Here is a 23,734-nt window from a genome sequence, read left to right as displayed (position 1 = left end):
AAACAAATTCATACTAGAACAATGGTCATTGATAACTATAGAGAACATAATACTCCTTTTCCTATCCTCACTTAAAGGGCAAGGTTAACACCTTAGCAAATGGACAAAAAAAGAACGAAGTGCTTATGTTTTGACTGTGTCAAGGAATACATTAAGGGGATTAAATGTAGTGAGAATAAATTATTCTACATAAATATTGAAGAGGATGAAGAATAAGAACTAGAACCGTCATAAGAACTAGAGATAGAAGAGACTTCTCTAGAACAATATATTGTATTTCATTATCTAGAATCGATACTCCACATGCTCTCCAGTTAGGAGGATTATCAACAACAAAATGGTAATGATGTTGATTGATTTAGGAAGTACCCATATCTTCATCAATTATGAATTACAAAACTTTTCAAATGCTTTATTTTTCTAACATCATATTTTCAAGTAATGATTGCAAATGGAGGCAACATAACTTATTTATGGAAGTGCCATAATATTGTGATTTATATGGGGGGGTATTTATTAGCTAGTCCCATGACTAAAATCCAAATGGGTGGTATGAATTTTTTATTCAAGGTCTAATTGTTACAATCACTATGAATAGTGGTGCATTTTTTCATTATACCATCTATTTCCTTGGAAAGAAACAAATTTGAAATTGAAGGTGTTGAATGGAAACCCTCTATAGTGATAAGCTATAATAAAAACTAGTCAGAAAAGGACACCGTTGTGTAATTTCATAAATGCGCTTACTAAATGTTGAACCATATATATTTTCTTATCTAATGGATCTCCAAAAGCTATAAATAATAATTCCGAACTATTTGGAAATATGTCTAAGCTTCTTCTACCTACTCGAGATCATGACAATGCTATTCATTTGCAAACTAGAAGTGTACCACCTAACATTAGGCCTTGCAGGAATCCATATGCACAAAAAGGTGAAATTTATCATGTTCATTGAATAAATGTTAGAGACATGCATCATTTAATCAAGCCAAAATGCTTTCTCTTCATTAGCGTGGATGGTTATAAAAAAGGATGGATCATGGCATACATTTCTAGATTATAGAGAATTGAACAACATGACCATAAAAGAGAAGTTTCCTATTGAAACTATCAATGATTAATTATCATATGAATTACATGGATTGTTTCTTTATACTCAATTGAATTTATATTAATATCATTAAATTAGAATGAGGCAAGAAGACATTCCCAAAACGACCTTCAAAATGTATTAAGGTCATTATGAGTTTTTTGTTATGTCATTTGGACACACTGATTCACCTTGAAAATTTTAAACCTTGATGAATTCCATTTCCAAAACCTCCCTTAGAAAATTTGTGTTAGTGTCTTCTAATGACATACTAAGCTGTATAAAATCTTGAGAAGAGCATCTACAACATGTTGATAGAGTCTTTTAAAAATATTGGAAGATATAACTATATGCAAATCCTTTATATGTTCCTTTAGGGTTTGATTGGAATACTTGTGTCATATTTCACTCCATGAAGGTATCAAAGTGGTATTTTATAAAAATAAAATTTATAATGCAATGGTCCATCCTTTAGAGGTGAAATAACATCACCTCTAAAATCATTGTTAAGCAAGGAATAATTTTATTGCACCAAAGAAGCAACCAAAACAAACTTATAGGATTTTTAGGATTGATGGGACATTTACCACAAGTTTGTTAAGAATTATGGTGAAATAACATCACCTCCTAAATCATTCTTAAAAAGGAATAATTTTCTTTGAACTCTTGTTCTCGCCAAACTTTAGAAAAATATTTTTTGTGGAGTGTGATGCATCAAGCCATGCAATTGATGCAATTTTAAAGTGAGAAGCAAGACCCCTTTCCTTGAAAAAAACAAAATTAAAGGGAAGATGGAAGCCATTAGAAAATGGTGGAATTAGTGAATGAAAGATCTCTCCATATACTCAGAAAAATACTGTAAAAAAACTTAGAAAATGATGATTAAAAGTGGCTATTAGAGGAAATTTGATAATATGAGAGAGACAATTTCCTATGAAGAGAATGGAAAGTAAACTACAATGAGAAGGTTCCCATGCAAAATCAGAAAATGGGCATAATGTCAATAAACTTAAGTAAAATTATCAATAGAGATGTATATTCAAGGGGAGTAAGCCATTAGAAACATGTTTAACATATATGCAACTTGGATCTCAAATGAGTAGAACACTCATAAATGTGATGGAAAGATTCTTACATTGTATTCAAAATGGGAATTAGGAATGAATATTGTAGGTACTTACTGGGATTTTTCTAAAATGTTTTAGACTATAAATTCTTGACATAAGAAGACACACTCATTTTAAAATAAATATATATGAGAAAATTCTACAAGAAAATTAGAAATTTAAGTACTTTTTATACTTTTGAAGTTATTTATACCAATGGATAGCAAAGATTAGAATTTCCAATTGAAATCTTGTCAGTTTAACTAAATAGGTAAAATAATACCCATGATATTAGTCAACATGGGGATCATAATTAAGATAAACTATAAAAATTAAACAATTCACATGGCTGTTGAAAAAGAGAATTGTTTTTCCTAGAATCTTCAAGTAACAATCAATAAGGGTTGTAAGCAATTTATTAAAATTATCTAATAGAAACCCATAATAATACTATAAATATTTTAAAACAATTTTCTTTATAATTTTGGTAAAAAAATATCATTTAAATTAACCTAATTTTTATTTGTATTTTTAAATATAATGTTAATAAAAAATAATTTTAATTTTAAATTTAAATATTTAATTATAAAAATTGAAAAATCTAATTTTTAGAAATGAAATATTTAATAAAAGGTTTTCAAAAATTTCATTTGAAAATAAGTCCACGTAAACAAAAAAAATCCTAAATTTAAAATATAATTTATTCAAAATTTGAAAGATGTAGATTAATCTTTTTAAAATAATTCTAAAAAAATCTATTTTTTAAAAATAAAATTGAAGTAATTGGTTAGATCATCTAAAATATATTTTAATCATTTAAATAATAATATTATTTAAAAATAAATGATTGAATAAAATAATTATAATTTTTTTTGCTTAATATTAATTTTTAAATAATATAATGTAATATCATCATCATCATTATTATTTAAATCACTGGAAAAATCCAACCATATTAGAAATGTTAAAATATTATCTAAAAAATCATATATATATATAAAATTATGATACTAAAAAGTCAATTATTTAATAATTACCATATGACTAATATAATTATATAAAATACAAACATAATTTCTTTTAATTAAAACGCATTCCTAAAAAATTTAGTTATGATACGGAGAAACTAATTATTTCTTAACTGCTAAAAGGTATGATTGGATATAATTATTGGTCTTTTATAAGTAATGTACGTATATGATTGGTAGTTAAATTTTATTTACATCTAAATTATAGATATTGAATTGATTATTTGTCTTAAAATGCATATAAAAAAACAAAAAAATTTGTTAATTAAAACAATTTACATAAAATTTTGGTAAGAGAACATAAACTTACTGATAATTACCTGTCAAGCGTCCTAAAAGAAGTCAAGCGTCGTAAAAGAAAGAGGACATAGACTTACTGATAGTTACCTGTCGAGCAGTCTACTAGGTTCTTTGGGTCAAAGGAAAAAAAAACAAACCATTCACATAATGACCAATACAGGTTTCAGTTGTTAATGATACACAGGTTTGAGTTTTTCGCCAAAGTACAGGTTTGAGTGGTTTATGAAGTGGGAATGATTATTTATATGTATCCATAAATACTAATAATAATAGGGCGATTGGATTTTAATTTATTAGATAAGAACCGTAAAATACATTTACAGTATAGTATAGTATCATAAACCAACTTGAAAACATATATAACGTATTTATAAGGTGTAATAACGAAAATATATAACAAATTTATAACGTATATGGACGATTTAAAAAAACTCAGAAGTTGGATTTTCTTTTGACACTGCAGACACACCGACACAGTACTCGGAGAAACCTGCAGGCTAAGAAGAAACAGTTACAAGTTGACTGTTATTAGCGAAAAAAATGTCCCATTACAAGGCGGGAAAGATGTCCTATTATCAGATACTGTGCATCACCAAACAAGAGTGTGATGGACACCAAAATTTCCTAGAATATCAAGTTAATGTCCCCGATATAATCACATCATTTCAACCATCCAATATAATTAAATCATGGCTGCGAATATCCCTGGTTGGAAGTACCACCGGGATCTGAGTTTTCTTCACACCGGGAGAGTCACAAGCCTTGTGAAATTCGCCGAACCGTTCCCTTTCTCTACCAGTCGCAGAAGATCAAGTGAAATACAATGGTTGTGTTTTAGACAGAAGTGTTGACTTTCTGCTAGCAAGAGCGCTTCAGTGTTGAAGCTACAGAACGAGCCCACAGCTTGAGATGTTCTTTCATATCCATATCTGCTGTATTTGGGTTTGGCAGTTCCCAGTTTTCCAAAGGCGATTCTTGAAACCTTAAATTCTTGGTGCAATTTTCATGGTCGGATAATCGCTTCAATCCAGGAAGAAGACTCAGTAGTCGCGGGGTGAATTGGTCCTTTCTGAACTCGAAGCCAAGCTCCATAAGACCTTTTAGCTCTTGCAATTCTAAATCGACTCTACTTTTGGGGCCTCCTTTTCTCTCCTTCCGCGTCAGCCGCTTGCGACTCGAAACAGTCTCTAACTTTGGCAGAGAGTTTGGTCGAGGCATGTGGAGGCACAGGTGTTCAGCTGAGGACTTTCCTTGTCTTCTCTCAAGAAGCGAAGCAGGGCGCTGCCCTGTAATCTGAAATGCTGAATCGCTCATGGTAGGATTTGATAACTCGGATGAAACGAGAGGAGCGTCGCGGTTCTTCCCAGACCAAACATAAAACTTTTATAAGGAGTGGATACATGTGGGCCAACGCCTACCATATCAACCAGAAGTGTCAACTAAATTATGCAGAAGTAATGTGAAAAGAGGACGTCCGTTGTCGTGCTACGAGTTAATCTTGTGGTTAACGTGGAGTTTAGGTGGATTTCATAATTCAGGAGTTTCTAATCTTTCGTTTGGTCGGTCACCCGACAGACTATTTGCTGGAGCCCAGTCCCGTACGGTTTTACTGTTAAATTGATTTTATGTGTAAAACATTCATAAACTGTTATTAATATTGGTTTTACTGTTAAATTGATTTTATGTGTAAAACATTCATAAACTGTTATTAATATTGGTGGAGTTATAGTTTTATTAATGGATAGAGTAATATATTTTAATAATTGGATTTAGCTAAATATCAAATCCAATGAGTGATATATATTCTTTCTATGTATTAATTGAATTATAGCTGAATTATAGCTCTATAAATATTAGTTGTCTTGATAATTTTAAGCAAAAAAAACATTTAAGATATAAATTTGGTGGGTATTCTTATTCGTCAAATTATATAATTTTTTTTCCAAAATTACTATGTTATATATATATATAGTTTCTTGATAACTTTGAACAAGAAAAACATCGAAAATATAAATTTAGTGAGTATTCTTATTGGTCAAATTACATAGTTTTTTCCAAAATTACTATGTTTAATATATATATAATTTATGTGTTTTGCTACTTTTTTGTTGTGAATATTAAAATATTTTTTTCTTACATATCAATTGTGTTGTTAAAATATATTATACTTTTAATTTTACAATAAATACTATTCAACAAAATAGAATTATAAAAAAAATATAATATTTATATAAGATTTAATATATGTAATAATGTGTAGGTTCATTACAAAATTAGTATAAAAAAACTAAAATTTTATATCATCTTTGTTTAAAGATTTTACAAATCATGTTAGTTAAATCTATTAATTATAATGTATTTTGAAAATGAACAATCAATCTTAATTTTGCACATGATGAATCACTTGGAAAGAAGATTTTATAGATAATAAAATAAGATTGAACCTATACAAGACATGTATTTTGAAAAAATCATATGTTTTCAATAAATAAAGAGGGTAGTGTCCCATAAGTCCCCACAAGACCTAAACCTATTTGCATTCTAATCCACATATAAATGCATTGAATGCTCACAGCCATGGAAACCAAACAATTGATACTTCAATATCCAACCATGAAATAGATCTTTTTTTAAATCAAACTATAAAAGCATCTATTTTATAAAACCAAGATCTATCAACAACATGATAATACTAAAGAAACTACATAGAAACTCTCAATATCAAATAGAAAATAACTATTTCACCAAGGCAAACAAGAAAATTTAATTCTATTATTTTTATAGGCCACTACAATACCCTTCATTTTGATTGCTCTATCCTCTAAATTAATGTTTTATATAACGTACCAATGGCTCAAGGGTGTGGGCATGCCACATGAGTCTCAATCTTTAAGCTTTAATATGTTAGGCTTTAGGCTTAAGTGTGCACATTGTAGGATTGCTTAATGTAGGCAAATAAAGAGATTGAATTTTCGTAATACATTAAAAAATCCATTGTGAGCAAGTCTATACTTATTTTGGAGTTTCAACTTTAGGGGGGACATTCTATAGTTGAATTATTTTATTTTATTTTTTTCAATTTTATTTGGAATTGGTTATATCTAAAATATTATCTGTGTGTGCGCGTGACAATTTAAATATATAAACTTACATGAATTATAAGTAAAAACAACGCTTATATTACACTATTAAATTTCATGGATATTTGTGGGTATTTTCCTTATTTTACTTACTAACCAGTTTAAGATCGGCACATTTTGCTTGATTTTTATAAAGGTCAATTTGATAAATGAGTGAAAAGGTTCTCTAAATAGTTAGGGAGAATTTTTTAACTCATCAAATTGGCAATTCTATATATATATATAGAGAGAGAAAGAACAATCAATTTGATAAATAAGTTAAAAAGTTCTAAATTTATATTAAATAACCTTTTAAATCACTTAAAAAATCCATGGCTGTAAAAATTAAGTAAAATATACAGATTTTAAAATAGTTAGTAAGTAAAATAAGGAAAATACAGACAAATATCACAAATTTTCTTTTATTAATATTTTGTATAAATTGATAAATTTAAATTATTAAATTTATATTGATTAAATTACCAATAATCTTTTTATACATTCACAAATATATTTTAACTATAAATATTAAATATTAATGAAAATATTTTTCTTAAAATATATTTTAATTAAAATATTAATGAAAAATATGTATCTTATTATTTCAAATTGCAAAGAAAACCCACACATAAAATAGTTAAATTTTAGTTAAAATAATTCACAAAATGAAAATGAATCACGCCTAGTCCAGATAAATGTTCTCTTTAAATCCTAATCAAATTCCAAACCAATAAAAACCATTTTCACGCCTAATCCAGATAAATGTTCTTTTTAAATCTCAATCAAATTCCAAACCAATAAAAACCAAAAACATAAAACAAACTAATGTTCATGAAATTAATGGAAGAAATGTTCTATTTCAGTCCATTAAACTCTGAAGGGAAGGCGCGAGCAATTTTTTGCAAAATTTTCACGTAGGTCAACGGGCTTTAAGCCAATGTAGATGGCCAAGATTTCTACGCTGATATCCGAATCATCACAAAATCGATGAGAGAATATTCAAGTCAATGGAAGAAGTTTTGGGGCTTCTACATGATCCCGTTCAAAAAGTGTAGACATCATCAAAATTGACCTATGTTCGATGGGATAACGGTGCAAAATATCTGCATGCAACTACAATGGTGTATGCACAGTAAAATTATAACCGCTGAATCATCCAAATCTTATCCTAGAACCTTGAACGTCGGTTATAGAGGTAGCTTTATTGTATTGTTTCTTGGTCCTCCATTAGCGGACCCCTTGATTGTTATGGTCAATATGACCGAGGATCCCGATAACTGCGGAATCTTCCCAACCTTATCCTACAACCTTACACATCAATTTATAGAAATAGGTTTACCGTATTGTTTCTTGATCCTCCATTAGCGGACTCCCTTAATTATTATCGTCAATATGGCCGAGGATGGCAATTAATTAATAGAAAAGGGAGTACAATGTCTGAAATGATTACGTAGAATCTTCTTTAACCTACCATATAAAAGACTCTCCAACGTTTCCGTGTGGACATACTAATAAATTTATCGCCTTCGTGTCTATCAAAACTTACGGCAGCCTCTGTAATCCGTGGGTCCAATTCCCTGTAATTGGTTGCCCTTCGCGGTTTTATTAAGTACCATTTCTTGTTCATGGTTGACAATTTCATTTCCACGGATAGCGAGATTGGTGGTAAAATTTGAGATTTTACAATGTTAAGGAGATCTGTACAACCCTACATATGTTATACAACTGTCAAACAGTGCTTACTAACGTTGCTTAACATTTCAAGATTTAAAAATTTGGTAACCTGAGATTGTAATTTTTTATTATTTAAATTGTAATTTTTAATATATTAGTGAATTAAATATTATGAACCGTATTTAAAATATTTAAATTGTGAAGACTTTTTTCAATTTTGATTTGAATTCAATAAAAATCATCAAAACATTCACATCATGTAGACCCAACAAATTAAAACTACAAGTTTCCCAGAAATATTTACTAGATATGAAAAAAATCAACAAAAATGTTTACCCAAAAAAACCTAAAAAGTAATATAATGGTTTCATTACACTTATGTTTTATAGATTAATGGTTTCATTACACTAACGTTTTATAGATTATATATTTTATAATGGTGCGTATAAGCCTTAATTTAAATTCTATGCTCAATGGCTAAAGGTTCGATCTATATATTACTTTAGGTTTTAAGACAAACGTTTTATATATATATTTTACAATGATGTCCATGAGAATTTATTCAAATCCTATGCATAATGGCTCATTAAAGTTTAATCCATATACCTTATGTTAAAACTTTAGGTCAGATATTCTTCGAATTGTTTGCAATTATCTTCTAAATTTATATCACATCATATCAGAATGGAATAAAATTTCCTGGTGATTTTTCCAAAGCATTTTATGTTAATTTTCTAATAAAATATTTTAGGGTACACACTAGTCATGCAGAGATCAAACATGAGCCATGTATACATAACAAAATACTAAGCAATATTTTGTAATATAATTATATTTAAAAGATTATGTTGAATGTAGATTCAAATAGACTAGATTAAGTTTATAGACAAATAATATCAATATGAATATTCATAAATAAGAGCGGGTAAAAAAATTAAATATATAGATAAAAAATGAGAGATTATTATTATATTGTATTATTATTCTACATTGATTTATATTAGTAATAAATATATTACAAAATCCTAAAAAATAAATAAATTAGAATAAAATATAATAATTATGGAAATTTCTAATAAAATAAATAAATGAAAAAACTTTTAAATTTATAAAAAAATAATTAAAAATATATAATTCATAATAAAATAAAATACACCAAAATCTATACTTTAACATGAGTACAAAATAACATGGTAACTCTACAATTTATTTACCTTGATCTTCCTTCACATTCAACCTGATATTTAAATACAAAATAACACAATAACTCTACAATTTATTTACCTTGACCTTCCTTCACATTCAACCTGATATTTAAATACAAAATAACACAGTAACTCTACAATTTATTTACCTTGACCTTCCTTCACATTCAACCTGATATTTAAATATGATCACCGCAAATGCAAATACCACTTTCAACACGAATTATGACATAGACTTTGAAACTTCGAGCTCTAAAAGCAAGATGCGTACACGAAAAAGGTGTAATTTAACCTCAATATTTTATGACTTGATTGTAATATTAATGTGGAAGTATATTTTGTGATTTGATTGTAACATTAAGGTAGAAGAATGATATGTTTATCTCTAATAAATTGTAACGTATTCTCTGCAAATTAATTCTTAGAGGAAGAGAAGGTCACATTCACAATCATTAAAAATGTGTGGATGAACATACCAATAAAAAATCATAACAAATGGTACGACGAAAAATCAAATCCAGCAAAAAAATAAAGTAAATTAAATTCGTGAGAGAAATATGTAATAAGTTATGGCTTTTCAAGTACCAGGTGAGCACATTAAGCCATAAAAATTAAATCAAACACATTAGCATTAGAGTATCTTATAAAAATAAATAAATTTTACAAAATCTTTGAAAATGCCAAACATTAGATATTAATAGTTTACATCATTATATTCAAAACATTAGATGCTGAAATAGTTTACATCATTATATTTTTAATGAAGATAAAATTTTAGTTAGTAAATTTTCTTGCGATTCTTATAAAGCCGTTAAGATTAAATCCATAATTTTTGGAGGAACACAAACATGAAAAAAGTATTTAGGATTCTATCAAGAATAAGAGTATGTAAATTTTGTATGACCTTGATAAATAATCGTCAAACAACTTAGACATAGGTATGATCTAAGAACGAAATGGTTAATTAGTATAGATCCATGCATCAATGTTATGCATGATCAACATGATAAACTTGAGACATTGATAATCACAATGAGACAAGTCATATGTTCCTAAATGCATTCCTAGAATTTCATCTCTTGCCTAATATTTGGCAACTTGTCACACACTCTTCATTATCAATGTATATGGAATATATCACTAATCAACATGTGTACACTTCATCTAAATTTTGTGTCCATCAGTATCATCAACACGGTCTTATGGTTTATAAGGTAAACACACCTACCAAGCCTCATGATTAACATTGATCAGATATATGTCAAAGCATATAACAATCATTGGGTTCCATTCAAATCCTAAATTTTGTTAGTTCCTTTTTTAACATGGAATCATTGAATTAGTGAAGAGATTCCCACTTTTTGTTGTATAAAATGTAATGCCATATCATTATACATAAGGATCTTGATGAACTGTAACAAATGATGTCCCACACTACCTTTAAAATTCTATAGCTCATCTACATCTATTCCATTGATCATGATTTATATGTTATCACATCTTAAAATACAATGATATCCTATATTTATTTAATCTACACATGTCACATATTTTAGTTATAGAAATAGAAATGTAAAATTGACCCAACCCTTATTCTTGTGTTGGTTGCATTCCTTTGGTTCTTTTCTCCTTTTTTCTCCCTTATATCATGTTTATCTATTGTAACCCTTAATATAGCTTAGTTATTGATATACATAACTAACATAGATTGGATCACTATAGTACTCTTCATCTACTTGGACATTTCCTTAGTTGAAAAAATTGAAGGAATTAGCTTGCAAGTTCATTTTAATGATAGGTCCCATTTTTTATGATAGGTCCCACTCAGATTGACGCTCAAGTCCCTTCGGAATTTGCTAATCAGAGTGAGCATCAATCTAAATTTTTTGAATGTTATAAATTTCCTCTTTATAGTAGGACCTTGAGAAATTGATATACACTCAATTATCTTTCTAATAATGGATGAAAAACATACTTTATATATTGAGACCTAGGTCCATTGTATATTGTTTGTGGCTATGATAATTTGACATGGATATATACTATGTAATTTGTTTATAGGCATGATTTCCACTTTTACTACTTACTTGGTGGATGTACAATTTACTTTATTTGGTTTCCATGATTTTCTATATCTAAGCATTGGTATGCACACCTTAGGAAATGAGTTGTCTTGACTTGGTTTTTTCTACATGTGTTGTTTTGGATTTTTGTTTGGTGAACTCTTTCTAGGCCCACTTAGCAACGTCCTCCTAATTAATTATAATTCATTTTGGCCATTAGATACCCTTACAACCTCACATATATTAGAGAATCTATCATAGAATCTTTTTTCACACTCATTACAAGATGTATGATTTATATTTATAAAATCATTCTCTTACATTTTTTGGATATTATTCCTCTAAATAACTATTGAAAAAACAAAATTTTAGTTTTCATATGAAACTTTATTTAGGAATAACTCACATATATGTGACCATTACTCACAAAAAGTACATATATACATTAGTCTACTTCATGAAACTAGTGTATGCCTTCAATTTGCATTAAGAAAATTTAAGTGCTTAATAATGATGCATTTATGGGTAGGGTCTATGGATTATACAAAGATTTTACCTCTTGGATCTTGTCTCCATCAAGCCAGAATACCTTCAATGTGTATTTGATGATGCCCTAAGTGGAGGAAACAAGAGAGTACCTTTACGTTGGAAGATTACTTTCTTGTCAACATCTACAATCCCCTAAGATTTTAAGCATCCTTCAATTTAAGACACCCTTGTTTCCTTTTCTTTCCATTATTCTTCTAGCATTAGAAAGAGACTCCTTATATTTCACTTTGTTTTTCCTAAAGAGGATGATATCGTAGAGGAGAAATTTAGTTTCCCAGCGTAGAGGGATCTCCAGGATGGTTTTAGGTAGTTCCTATAAGCAAGGATTATATGTATGATGGCCTTGCATTATTGTTAATTCTATTAATAAAAAACACATTTCAATCTATATCAATTCAATTCCTTTCTAATATATATTATTATGATGAGTTATTTTATCTATTTGTATCATGATAAGAACTAAAGTTTGCTTTGAATATGCTAAAATCATGTGTTCTTGTTTCATTTTGAGTTTATGTTATCACAAAGGTTATTGGAGTAAGGACATCTAGCTATTGAATCTACTTCAAACTTTTTTTTCCAAGTGATCAAACCCTTAAAAATAAATGATAAAAATCTATTCTTTGTAATCTCATTGAAGTGAGTGTTTCTTCCCTTACTCTGTTATTGTTTGTAACCATGATCATAAGAATCAATTTAGGTGAACAATCTTAGATCCTCCCCCACTAAACATGTCATATCAACATATCTTAACCAACATGTCTAAGTGCTCCAAGCTTCCTCTTTTTGAATTCTCAAAAATTGACGTCATAATACCGTAGTGCATATTTCCCTTGCCAATTATTCTCTAATTCAAGTTTTTTTCCCATTGGAAAAAGTGGTTATACTTCAACTTTTACCAAAATAGTAGCTATGATGAATAATTATTCCTTCTAATTCTAAATTTTCATACTTGCAATCAACATGAGGGATTTACATGATGCAACTCCAGTAGGATCACCTTCATCATTATTATGAGAATTTTTCTGATTGATCGAGATAATTATATGGTCAACTCTCATGTGGTCTATATCTTGAATCAATAAGTCGCATTGCTAATATTGTCCAATAGCTTGAATGATTATTTTTAGTTACATGAACTCCTTGCTACTCAAATGAAGTAAGATCAAGTTGTCAACTTGGAATTTTTCCTCTCTCCTATGATGATATATACAAAAATTTGTCACTTCTATTGTGGTTTTCAACTGAATAAGAGCCATATCCAACTAATTTTTCCATCATTTCATGAATCACAACATTGATGTGTTGTTCCCTCAATAGATTTGGATAGCTATGTATAGTGCCAATGGTTGCTACTCATTTTCAACTCAAATGGACTACATCCCATTACAAAACTCTTCTAAAATATGCTACATCCAAAAAATATGATCAATTAGATTAGTTTTATGCTCAAAATGCCTTAATATTACAAGCTGCAATTGATACATTCTAGTCTCCCATCAACCTATGTATGATAGCTGAAATTCATTGAAAGGATGGTTCAAACAATATTAATCAAATATACCTAAAAGAATCCCAAGAAACTTATGTAACTATATAACACAATGCTTAATATAATATCCCAATACTCCATAATGTTCTTAAAGAACAACTTTGCAACTTCCTCCATTTCATGAAACAATTATTTTGGAAACTATATAACATACATTGAAAATGGCCAACCAACACATAATCCCATTATACCTTTTTTTGACAAAAAATTTGTGTGATAAATTTCATATAAACACTTTCCTAATGTTTCTCTAGCATTGGCAAAAGTTGTAGCAGACCAAATTATATCCTAGTTTATGTATTGTATTGGTGGCACACAAGATGACTCTAGACATCTTTTTCGATGTATTTCCTCATATGTTCCCAATAGTAACCACTTTCTAACAACATCATTTCCTTTAATTTTCTTGGGTGTCTAGCACTAGGTTAATCATGGGAATTACTTAAGAGTTCCTTACAAATGTTACGTCAAAAAGGAACATAGATATGACCAACAGAATACAAAATCCAATTTCTGATTCAAAATTTCCATAGTTTTATTTCCTTTACATGCTTCATGAAGTTCAAAACTATTGGATCCTTGTTCAATTCCTCTTTGATATTGCATTTCAAGCATGTAAAATCATGCATTCGTCTACCCATGGGCACTGGCAACTTGTCCTCATACAAGGTTGCGATTTGTGTCTTCATACTTAATGCATATTCTATTATGTTCAACTTTCTTGGTTAGTATACAATGTTCATGTCAATCTCAATTAAGAAATATTTCCACCTTTCTTGGTTAGGTGGCAACCATAGTTGGGTGGAAAATTAAATTGTTTCCACACCATATGTGTTCACAAAAAATAGTTTTCCTAGTAAACAATGCGTCCATGCTTTCTATAAATATACAAATAAAATCATTTATTTCATCTCTTATAGGTCATTGAGGGACATTTCAATGTATAAACTACTCCAATGGAACATTTAAGTGCCCATCTATATTTGAAAAGACTATTTAAAGTATATCAATCTTAACATATGTGTTCATATCTCTGCAATCAAATGAGAGAAAATCTGCAATTCTTGAAAATCATCTTCAAGATTCTTTTCCTGGTTAGAAAAATCACCATCTTCTTCATCTTCAATAGTCTCTATAATTGATGGATGCTGATCAACATGCCATGCTCGATATCAAAAATTCCTCCAAATTTCAATAATAATTTCAGCTGAAAGGCTAATTTCTGCAGGAATGTCACGAAATGGCTTGTACAATAGCAATTATGTCCAACAAAAGGTTTCAAATTCCTCTGAAGCCTCACCAAGAATAGAATAAAATTGTGGCTAAACCCAAACAATGGCATGAACATCTCTAGGCTTCCATGGATCTTGTTTACGCTTTCTATCAAATGTCTAAGATCTTGTTGTTTCTATCAAAGATAGATGTTGAAGGAAAAAAGGTCTCTTCTGATAATGTTGAACAAAAGTATTCTCAGATGAACATTGCAAGCCATCCCTTGATATTTTCCTAAAATCCTTTCTTCCAACATTTAAGGAAACAATTTTTCTATTACAAACAACAAGAGGTAGCTTAAGCAACATATGGCATGTTTCTTATGCTCCAATATCATGGTCAACAATTGTTTCTGGAAGAAACTTTCTATACGCACGTAAAGCATGATCCTTAGAGCCAATAGAATTTGAAATTATAGTTAACATATGATGATAACTTTCAGACCTTTTCTCTGCTTTCGATGCATACTTAGTAATGTATTTCAACACAGCAAAGCGAGAAAGCACTGGATGGCAATCAACATTTGCACGCCACATTGTTAGAAGGTCAATGATATGTACATTAAGCCTGTCATCATTTCTTGTTGGCTCATATTTTTTTCTTCCTTGATCATCTATGAACAATCTTGATTCATCACAAAGATCCCATGGAGAATTGTACCGACATGCTAGAATAGTGCCCTTTTTGCACAAACAAGAATCCATAGTACACTTTGTGTGCCTTTGGACACGGTTTAACAATTCTTCGTAATCATTATGAGGATTAGAAGAGAAAATCTAACCAGTATTCAGTAGGCAAGGGTCATCATTGAGGCTTTGTGGAACCATTATGTTGCGACAATGTATGTCACATGGATTCCATGCAGTTACATTTGTCAAAGAATATCTTTGCAAGTTGTACATCAGAACTATTTTACCAATCAAGTATTTCCATGTGAGGAGCACCTTCTAACCATAGGAAACCATGGATATGTGTTGAACCTCTATGTTGCCACTCATATCTGACATAAATGAAGATATAGTTACTACAAGCAATATAAATAGAATCATAATAAAATTTGAAAAAGTATAGAAAAAAATTGAACACAAACCTGTACCAAAAGTCTTTAGCTTTGAGATATTTTTAGATAACTTCCTTTCGAAAAATATTGAATCTGTGGTGCATAAATGTCGCAACAATATTAGGGTGCTTGATAACATTCTCAATTTTCATACGATGCTCATTTGAAGAACGAGAATGTGAATGTATGGGCATGAGGTTATGCAACTCTAGCCACCTTGTGTCAGCCGCACTCAAAGTAAAAAATAAATATGGACATCCTAACTCAGTAATCATGTCCGTTAATTCAGATTGACACTTAGTACAGTATGCCCTTGTACCTCTCAGAGAAGAACCAAACTGCATAAGATGCTCAGCCAACTTATTATTTGGTAAATCAGATAGTTGGTGACACAACTCCTCAACTGTTGTAGGTGAGTTCTCAGGTAAATGTTTCTTTGCAAAAATTGCAGCAGTTGCTTGGCTCTGATGCCACATTATCATGTTTAATAGGTAATATCGAAAGCGAGGATGGCTTCCAAATCTCTGATCATAGTATCTAAGAAGATGCAATGCATACTCATGAAGTTCAACACTACAATACGTGGTTGCAACCAATCAGCATCACTAGTGGGGAACAATGTTGGGAATGCCATATCTAATAACCCCTCTAGATTATATTCATTCACTGGAGAGGTTCCAATACTAGGCCAATCCATGTCTTGAACATGTGAAGAATCAACATTATCAAGAAATGCTCTAATTTATTCCACCTCTCTTGATTCATTTGGTAGGTGAGCAACAAAGGAAGAAGGATGAGAGGGAAAATGCTCAGCATGAAACTCTTCATTATTAGTTTCATTGATCTCAGATTCTTCAATATCACAATCGACAAATTTAAGCCTGGAGGAGACATCTGTTGATCGTTCGGTCAAAGCATTCACTGAATCATAATCAATTACAACATCTCGATAATATTGATCATGTTGGATTTTGAAAGGCAATGCACCCATCACTCGAGATATTTTGACATTGTTGGAAATAATACTGAGAGGGGGGGGTTAATCAGTATTATCAAGTTCTTTTTATAAATCTTCCTTATTTATACTTTGACTTATTCTTGTATGTCAGTACCATAAAACAATGAGCATGAACAAGAAAAACAGATAGTCACACCAAAGAACACCAGATATAAGGTGGAAACCCAATGTGGGTGAAAACCACCTGCTGCAATATGTTTCTATCTTCTTTCAATTAGAAACTCTTTTTTACAATGATTTTGTACTGGTGTAGTCCTTTACCAGTATGTAGGCTGCAACCTGCAGAGAGCTACAACTCTCTCTCGTTTTCCAGTCTCTCCTGGAAGGGAGCTACAACCCCCTACTTCTTTTCTTTCAAGGACCACTTTTCATAAATTTTCAAACTGGATCCAAGAATATCAAATAAACATGCAAATTACCCAAACTCCTTATACAATCAACCAAGAATTACCCAAATTCTCAGAATGCTGTAAACAGAAAGATAGTACCAGAAATATAAACCCAGAACTCTGCAACAATAAATAGAAGATGATCAACAAATGTTTTAGGACAGATACGCAATTTTTCTTTATCTGGACTGCGTGGCTTTGCACTTCACCTTCTGCGTCTCTGCATATCCCCGCAGAGAGCCTTCAACTGCACCGCGTACCCACGCACTGTTTCTTCAATCACGCCGCGTACTACTACTGTGGCCACGCACCCTCAGATGCTATCGCGCCGCGTATCTACGCACCTGCGGCTTCTGTAGCGCCGCGTATCTACGCACCTGCGGCTTCTGTAGCGCCGCGTACTTTCACTGTGCCTCCGCACCTGAACCTCTGCCACGCCGCGTACCTTTACTGTTCTTCCGCACCTGAACCTCTATCGCGTTGCGTACCCATTTACTGCGCCTTCTTCTGCTGTGCGTACCCCCGCACTTGCACAGTTGATTACCTGCGAACCTCTGATTAGGGCCAAATTGGCAGTCCACCAGTGTGCACAGATAGTCAGATGCCCAGATCTGATCATGCGCCCAAGATATCACACTTCATAGATTCACTTTCAACTTTACTTTTATATAGATCAAGCTTTTAAACTGATAACCCAATATTTCAGATCTTAAGATATACCATTTGTAAAGATGCTTTGGCCAAGTGATCTCCTTCTCTATTTGTAGTCAAGCCCTTATCCACACCATCGGACAAAACCATCAATAACCAATACAAGGGATCCAAACCGGGGCTAAATTAGATCCTATACCATGGGCCAAAACCATAGAATCAAGAACGGCGGGCTAAATACCACGGGCCAAACATAAGAAACCCCACATGAGCGTGCTTCTCTGCCTTGAAGTGAGTGAACTGGGGGTCCGCACCCCATGAACAGGTAACCTGCGGGTATGTACGCACTTTATCGATGATATCCCTGTGGGTCCGCAGCTTTTGAACCATTCACCTACGTACCTCTTAATTTCCAACATTTTGAGAGCCTGAACAGAGCATTGCCACTTAAGGGTGTTGCCATCAAGTACAACATCTGTAACATAGAGCCATACCAGAATCATAATGCCAACAATCTCCCCCTTTGGACTTGATGGCAACCTCAAGATCCTCAACGTCATTCTCCCCCTTTTACATCAAGGGCAAAGGGTTATGCTCCCCCTAAGAACATGCTCCCCTTGACTATAATCCAAATCTGCAAAGAAGAACCATAATCCACCAAACACCATAAATGACCATGAAAGAGATAGAGGCATATTGCAGCAATATTCAGACCAGCATCCATGATCTCCTTCTATACTTCCTCCATAATGCCAACAATGCATTATATGCTCCCCCTGAACCTGTGCCATTCGATCTTCGACCAATCCGCAACCCAGCACATGTACGCATATACCCCAGATGAGCCTTGCGTACAACCAATAATCAGAAGAGATTCAACAACATGATGATGCATCAACAACCCCCAGCTTTTGCCTCAGGTATTCAAAAGTCTCCCCGGGCAATGGTTTGGTGAGTATATCAGCAACTTGTTCCTTAGAAGGAACATACTCCAACTTGACCTTTTGTTCAAGCACTTGTTCCCGGAGAAAGTGATACTTGATTGGTATGTGCTTGGTCTTTGAATGCATGACTGGGTTCTTTGAAATGCTGATTGCACTTGTATTATCACATAAGATGGAGATAGGTGGTGTACAAGTGATTTGGAAATCCTGCAAGGTCTGCATCATCCAAAGGAGTTGAGTGCAACAAGATGCAGTAGCAACATATTCCGCTTCAGCTGTAGACAAGGCAATCGAACTATGTTTCTTGCTGAACCAAGACACTAATCTGGAACCCATAAAGAATGCACCACCACTTGTGCTCTTCCTGTCATCCATGCTTCCGGCCCAATCTGCATCTATATAAGCATGAAGTGTGAGATCTGTATCTCTAGGATACCATAAGCCATAGTTTTGAGTTCCTTGAAGATATTTGAAGATTCTCTTTACTGCCTGAAGATGAGTTTCCTTTGGATTTGCCTGAAATCTTCCAACTATTCCATGCAGTAGCAACATATTCCGCTTCAGCTGTAGACAAGGCAATCGAACTATGTTTCTTGCTGAACCAAGACACTAATCTGGAACCCATAAAGAATGCACCACCACTTGTGCTCTTCCTGTCATCCATGCTTCCGGCCCAATCTGCATCTATATAAGCATGAAGTGTGAGATCTGTATCTCTAGGATACCATAAGCCATAGTTTTGAGTTCCTTGAAGATATTTGAAGATTCTCTTTACTGCCTGAAGATGAGTTTCCTTTGGATTTGCCTGAAATCTTCCAACTATTCCCACTGCATGCATGATGTCTGGTCGGGTACCTGTCAAATAAAGTAGACTTCCAATCATAGATCTGTAGGTTGGTTGATGCACTGCTGCTGATTCATCATTTGCACTGAGGCTACATCCTGTGACCATGGGTGTACATACTGGTTTTGCATCTTCCATGCCATATTTCTTCAAAATCTGCTTGAGATACTTGGTTTGAGACAAAAATATCCCTCCTTCTTTTTGTTGGATTTGCAAACCAAGAAAATATGTCAGTTCTCCCAGCAAGGACATTTCGAATTCTTTCTGCATTACCAAGGCAAAGCTTTGACTCATAGCTTCTTCATTGCTGCCAAAGATAATGTCATCTACATACACAACGAGTATTAGCAATTTGTCGTTTTCAACTTTTATATAAAGGTTGCTATCTGCTGATCCTTTTGAAAAGCCTTGTTGATGAAGATATTTGTCCAAACGATAGTACCAAGCCCTTGGAGCTTGTTTGAGACCATAGAGAGCCTTTTTCAATCTGCATACAAGATTTGGATCATTTCCAAGAATGAAACCATCTGGTTGTTCAATGTATACTTCTTCTTCCAAATCTCCATTCAGAAAAGCTGATTTTATGTCCATTTGAAATACTTTGAAGTTTTGAAAGCTTGAGAGAGCAAGGAACATTCGGATGGCCTCAAGTCTTGCAACAGTAGCAAAAGTTTCTTCAAAATCTATTCCTTCTTGCTGCGCATACCCTTTACAAACAAGTCTGGCCTTGTTTCTAATTATTTCTCCATTTTCATTCAATTTATTTTTGAAGACCCATTTTGTCCGTATAACATTCTTATCCTTTGGTCTAGGAACCAATTCCCAAGTGTTGTTCTTTTCGATCTGCTCAAGTTCTTCATCCATTGCTTTGACCCAACATTCATCTTTGCATGCCTCTTTCACATTTTGTGGTTCAGTGGAAGAGAGTAATTCCAAATAGCTTGAAGCTTCTACAATTGTTCTTCTTGTTTGTACACTTGCTTCTTTCTGCCCCAAAATCTGAGATTCTGGATGATTCTTCTGAACATACCTGGATGGAGTCTTCTCCTCTATCCTTATCTGCTCCTCTGGTTCTTCTTGAGGTTCTTCTTCTTCATCATTCTGTCTTTGAGGGTAGTCTTCATCTTCTTCGATATGTTCATGATTTACTTGCCTAGGAATGTATCCCTTCTCATCAACCACTACATCAATGCTGTCAACAATTCTTCCAAGTCTTTTATTATAGCACTTGTATGCTTTGCTGTGTGGAGAATAACCAAGAAGAATGCCTTCATCTGCTCTAGGTTCAAGTTTGCCAAGTTGCTCATCAGTATTCTTAATATAGCATTTGCTCCCAAAGATTTTGAAGTGCTTTACCGAAGGAGTCTCACCATACTAGAGCTCATGAGGGGTTTGAGTGCTGTTCACCCAGACATTTGTTTTGTTGAGAATAACAATCGCAGCATATGCAGCTTCACCCTAGAAAGTTGCGGGAGTTCCAGACTCATCAAGCATAGCACGAGCCATTTGTTGGACTGTTCTGTTCATTCTTTCCACCACTCCATTTTGCTGATGAGTTCTAGCTGTAGAGAATTCTCTTCTTATCCCATGTTCTTCACAGAAATTGAAAAAATCATTTGAGGTAAACTCCCCACCTCTGTCAGATCTGAGGCACTTAATTTTGTATCCTGATTCATTTTCAACCAAGGCTTTAAAGGATTTGAATTTTTCGAATGCTTCATCTTTGTGCTTCATAAGTCCTAACCAGACAAACCTGGAGAAATCGTCAATGAATAATATCAAGTATTCTTCTCCTCGAGGTGTCCTTTTCCTGAATGGACCACATACATCTGTATGTACTAGCTCAAGAGGCATGCTAGCTAATACTTCCTTCTCAGGAAAGTTAGTTCTGGTTTGCTTTCCAAACTGACATGATTTGCATATGGTGTTGTCTGGAATTTTGATATCTGGAAGACCGCGAACTGCCTGATATTTGCATGCTTTCCTTATTTGTGAAAAGCTTAGATGCCCCAACCTCCGGTGCCATAACCAGTGTTCATCATCCTTGCTTAGATAGCATTGTTGTTGTCCTTCTTCAAATATGTATAGATTATTTGGAGTTCTTTCACCTTTGATCACTGTTTTACCTGTATCAAGATCACGAACAAGACATCCATTTGATCTAAATATCACCTCGGTTCCTTGATCACACATCTGGCTGACACTCAGAAGATTATGCTTCAATCCATCAACATACAAAACATTTCCAGCTTTGACCTTTTCTTTTAACTGAGCAGTGCCTTTTCCTTTTATAGCTGCAGGAGTATCATTTCCAAACGAAACTTTCTTTCCCTTTTCTAAAGCAGAATATGATTCAAGTTTTTCTTTATCACCTGTCATATGCTTCGAACATCCACTGTCAATGTACCATATATTTTCCTGTCCCTCTGCATAAAATGCTATCCCACATCTTTCTGTTTGTGGTTCATTTATTCTCCATGTTTTGGTGCTTGAGGCTTGTTCCTTTGTCTGCTGAAACCTACTCCTGCATTCAGAATCTTCATGACCAAAGTTATTGCAAATAGAACATTCAACTTCATTTTCAAGAGCCGAAAATTTATTATAGGTCCTTTTTGTAATCCCGGTCATACTTCTTTGTTTTTGAGCTTCTCTAGTCATGATTGTTTTATATGCAACACATTGAGCTGCTTTGTGACCAAAGTTATGGCAAGAGAAACATTGTCCATTGAAGAAACTTCTGCGGTTATCAAATCTACCGGCCAAATGATTGTAATTTCTACTGTCATCCATTCTTGAAGCAAATTGAGAGGATTTTACCTGTGGCTGGTTGTAACTTTTGTTCATCCTTAAGACGGATTGCCCCTGGTTTACCTGATAGTCTTTGTTTGTTCTTGATGTAATTCGTCCCTGCTTTACCTGGTGATCTCCATTGTGCTTTTGCTCATTCCTTCTTGCTGCATCAAGATAACTCTTTGAGGTGGATGCTTGAGAAGTTTCTCCATTATACCCCAGACCTGTCTTGTTTAGTGGAGAATGTTGTACATTGATGATCTCATCCAGAGTTTCAGATCCTTTGACAAACTTAAGATTAATAGCCTTTGTTTTCTCAATCTCTTTTCTAAGACCAATAATTTCACCTTCTAATTTTTCAAGATATTTTTCTTTTTCATCAATTTGAAATTGTAGAGTATCAATGATCATATTCTTTTCTTCTATACATCTCTTGAGTCTAGAAATTTCTTCATAAAGGCTATCCACTTCTATAGCATCCATGTAATCATCATCTTCAAATGCCATTAAAAGTTTATAGTCATTACCTCGTTCATCTTCATCACTATTTGATAGACCATCACTGTCTTCATGAGTGTAGTAGCTTTTATTATTTGCATACTGTTTCTTGTTCCATCTAACAGGTTCCTTTCCCTTGTCAATCTTATCCTTATGAGGACATTTCGCAGCATAATGACCTACTCTTCCACAAGCAAAACATTTAAAAGGTAACTTACCTCTGAACCTTCCAGTACCCCGTTGAAGATTTCTGACAAAATTTGATTCTTCTTCTTCTTCTGGCGCGTGACTTGCTTCATAGTAGTCTCCTTTGCCTGAAGCCTTGAAAGCAGCTTCTCTCCTATCTGATGGACCTCCTTTTCTCATTTCATAAGCAGTTAGAATTCCGTGTAGCTGAGACATAGTAAGAGTTCGTAGATTTTCCTTTTCTTCTATTGCAGATACTTTAGATTCAAACTTGGGGGACAATGATCTTAAAACTTTTTCAACCACAATAGCCTCTTTTATTTCTTCACCCAAGTTTTTCATGCAATTAACAATCTCGTCTACCCGAAGGAAATAGTTAGCCACACTTTCATC

General features: G+C 32.8%; 1 protein-coding gene across 1 annotated transcript; it reads right to left on the bottom strand.

Moving 5' to 3' along the window:
• Positions 1–4,175: 4,175 nt before the first annotated feature.
• On the bottom strand, positions 4,176–4,854 carry LOC149193082 (uncharacterized). Its single transcript, XM_089406534.1, has one exon. The coding sequence runs from the start codon at positions 4,839–4,841 to the stop codon at positions 4,386–4,388; it is 456 nt and encodes a 151-aa protein (XP_089262660.1). The 5' UTR covers positions 4,842–4,854; the 3' UTR covers positions 4,176–4,385.
• Positions 4,855–23,734: the final 18,880 nt, after the last annotated feature.

The sequence above is a fragment of the Pinus tabuliformis genome, chromosome 2_2 (genome assembly GCF_031772625.1).
Source record: "Pinus tabuliformis cultivar Carrire ecotype Pingquan chromosome 2_2, CPIR1, whole genome shotgun sequence".
NCBI lineage: Eukaryota > Viridiplantae > Streptophyta > Pinopsida > Pinales > Pinaceae > Pinus > Pinus tabuliformis.
Note: the sequence above shows the minus strand (reverse complement) of the source record. Positions and strands in the feature narration are given on the sequence as shown.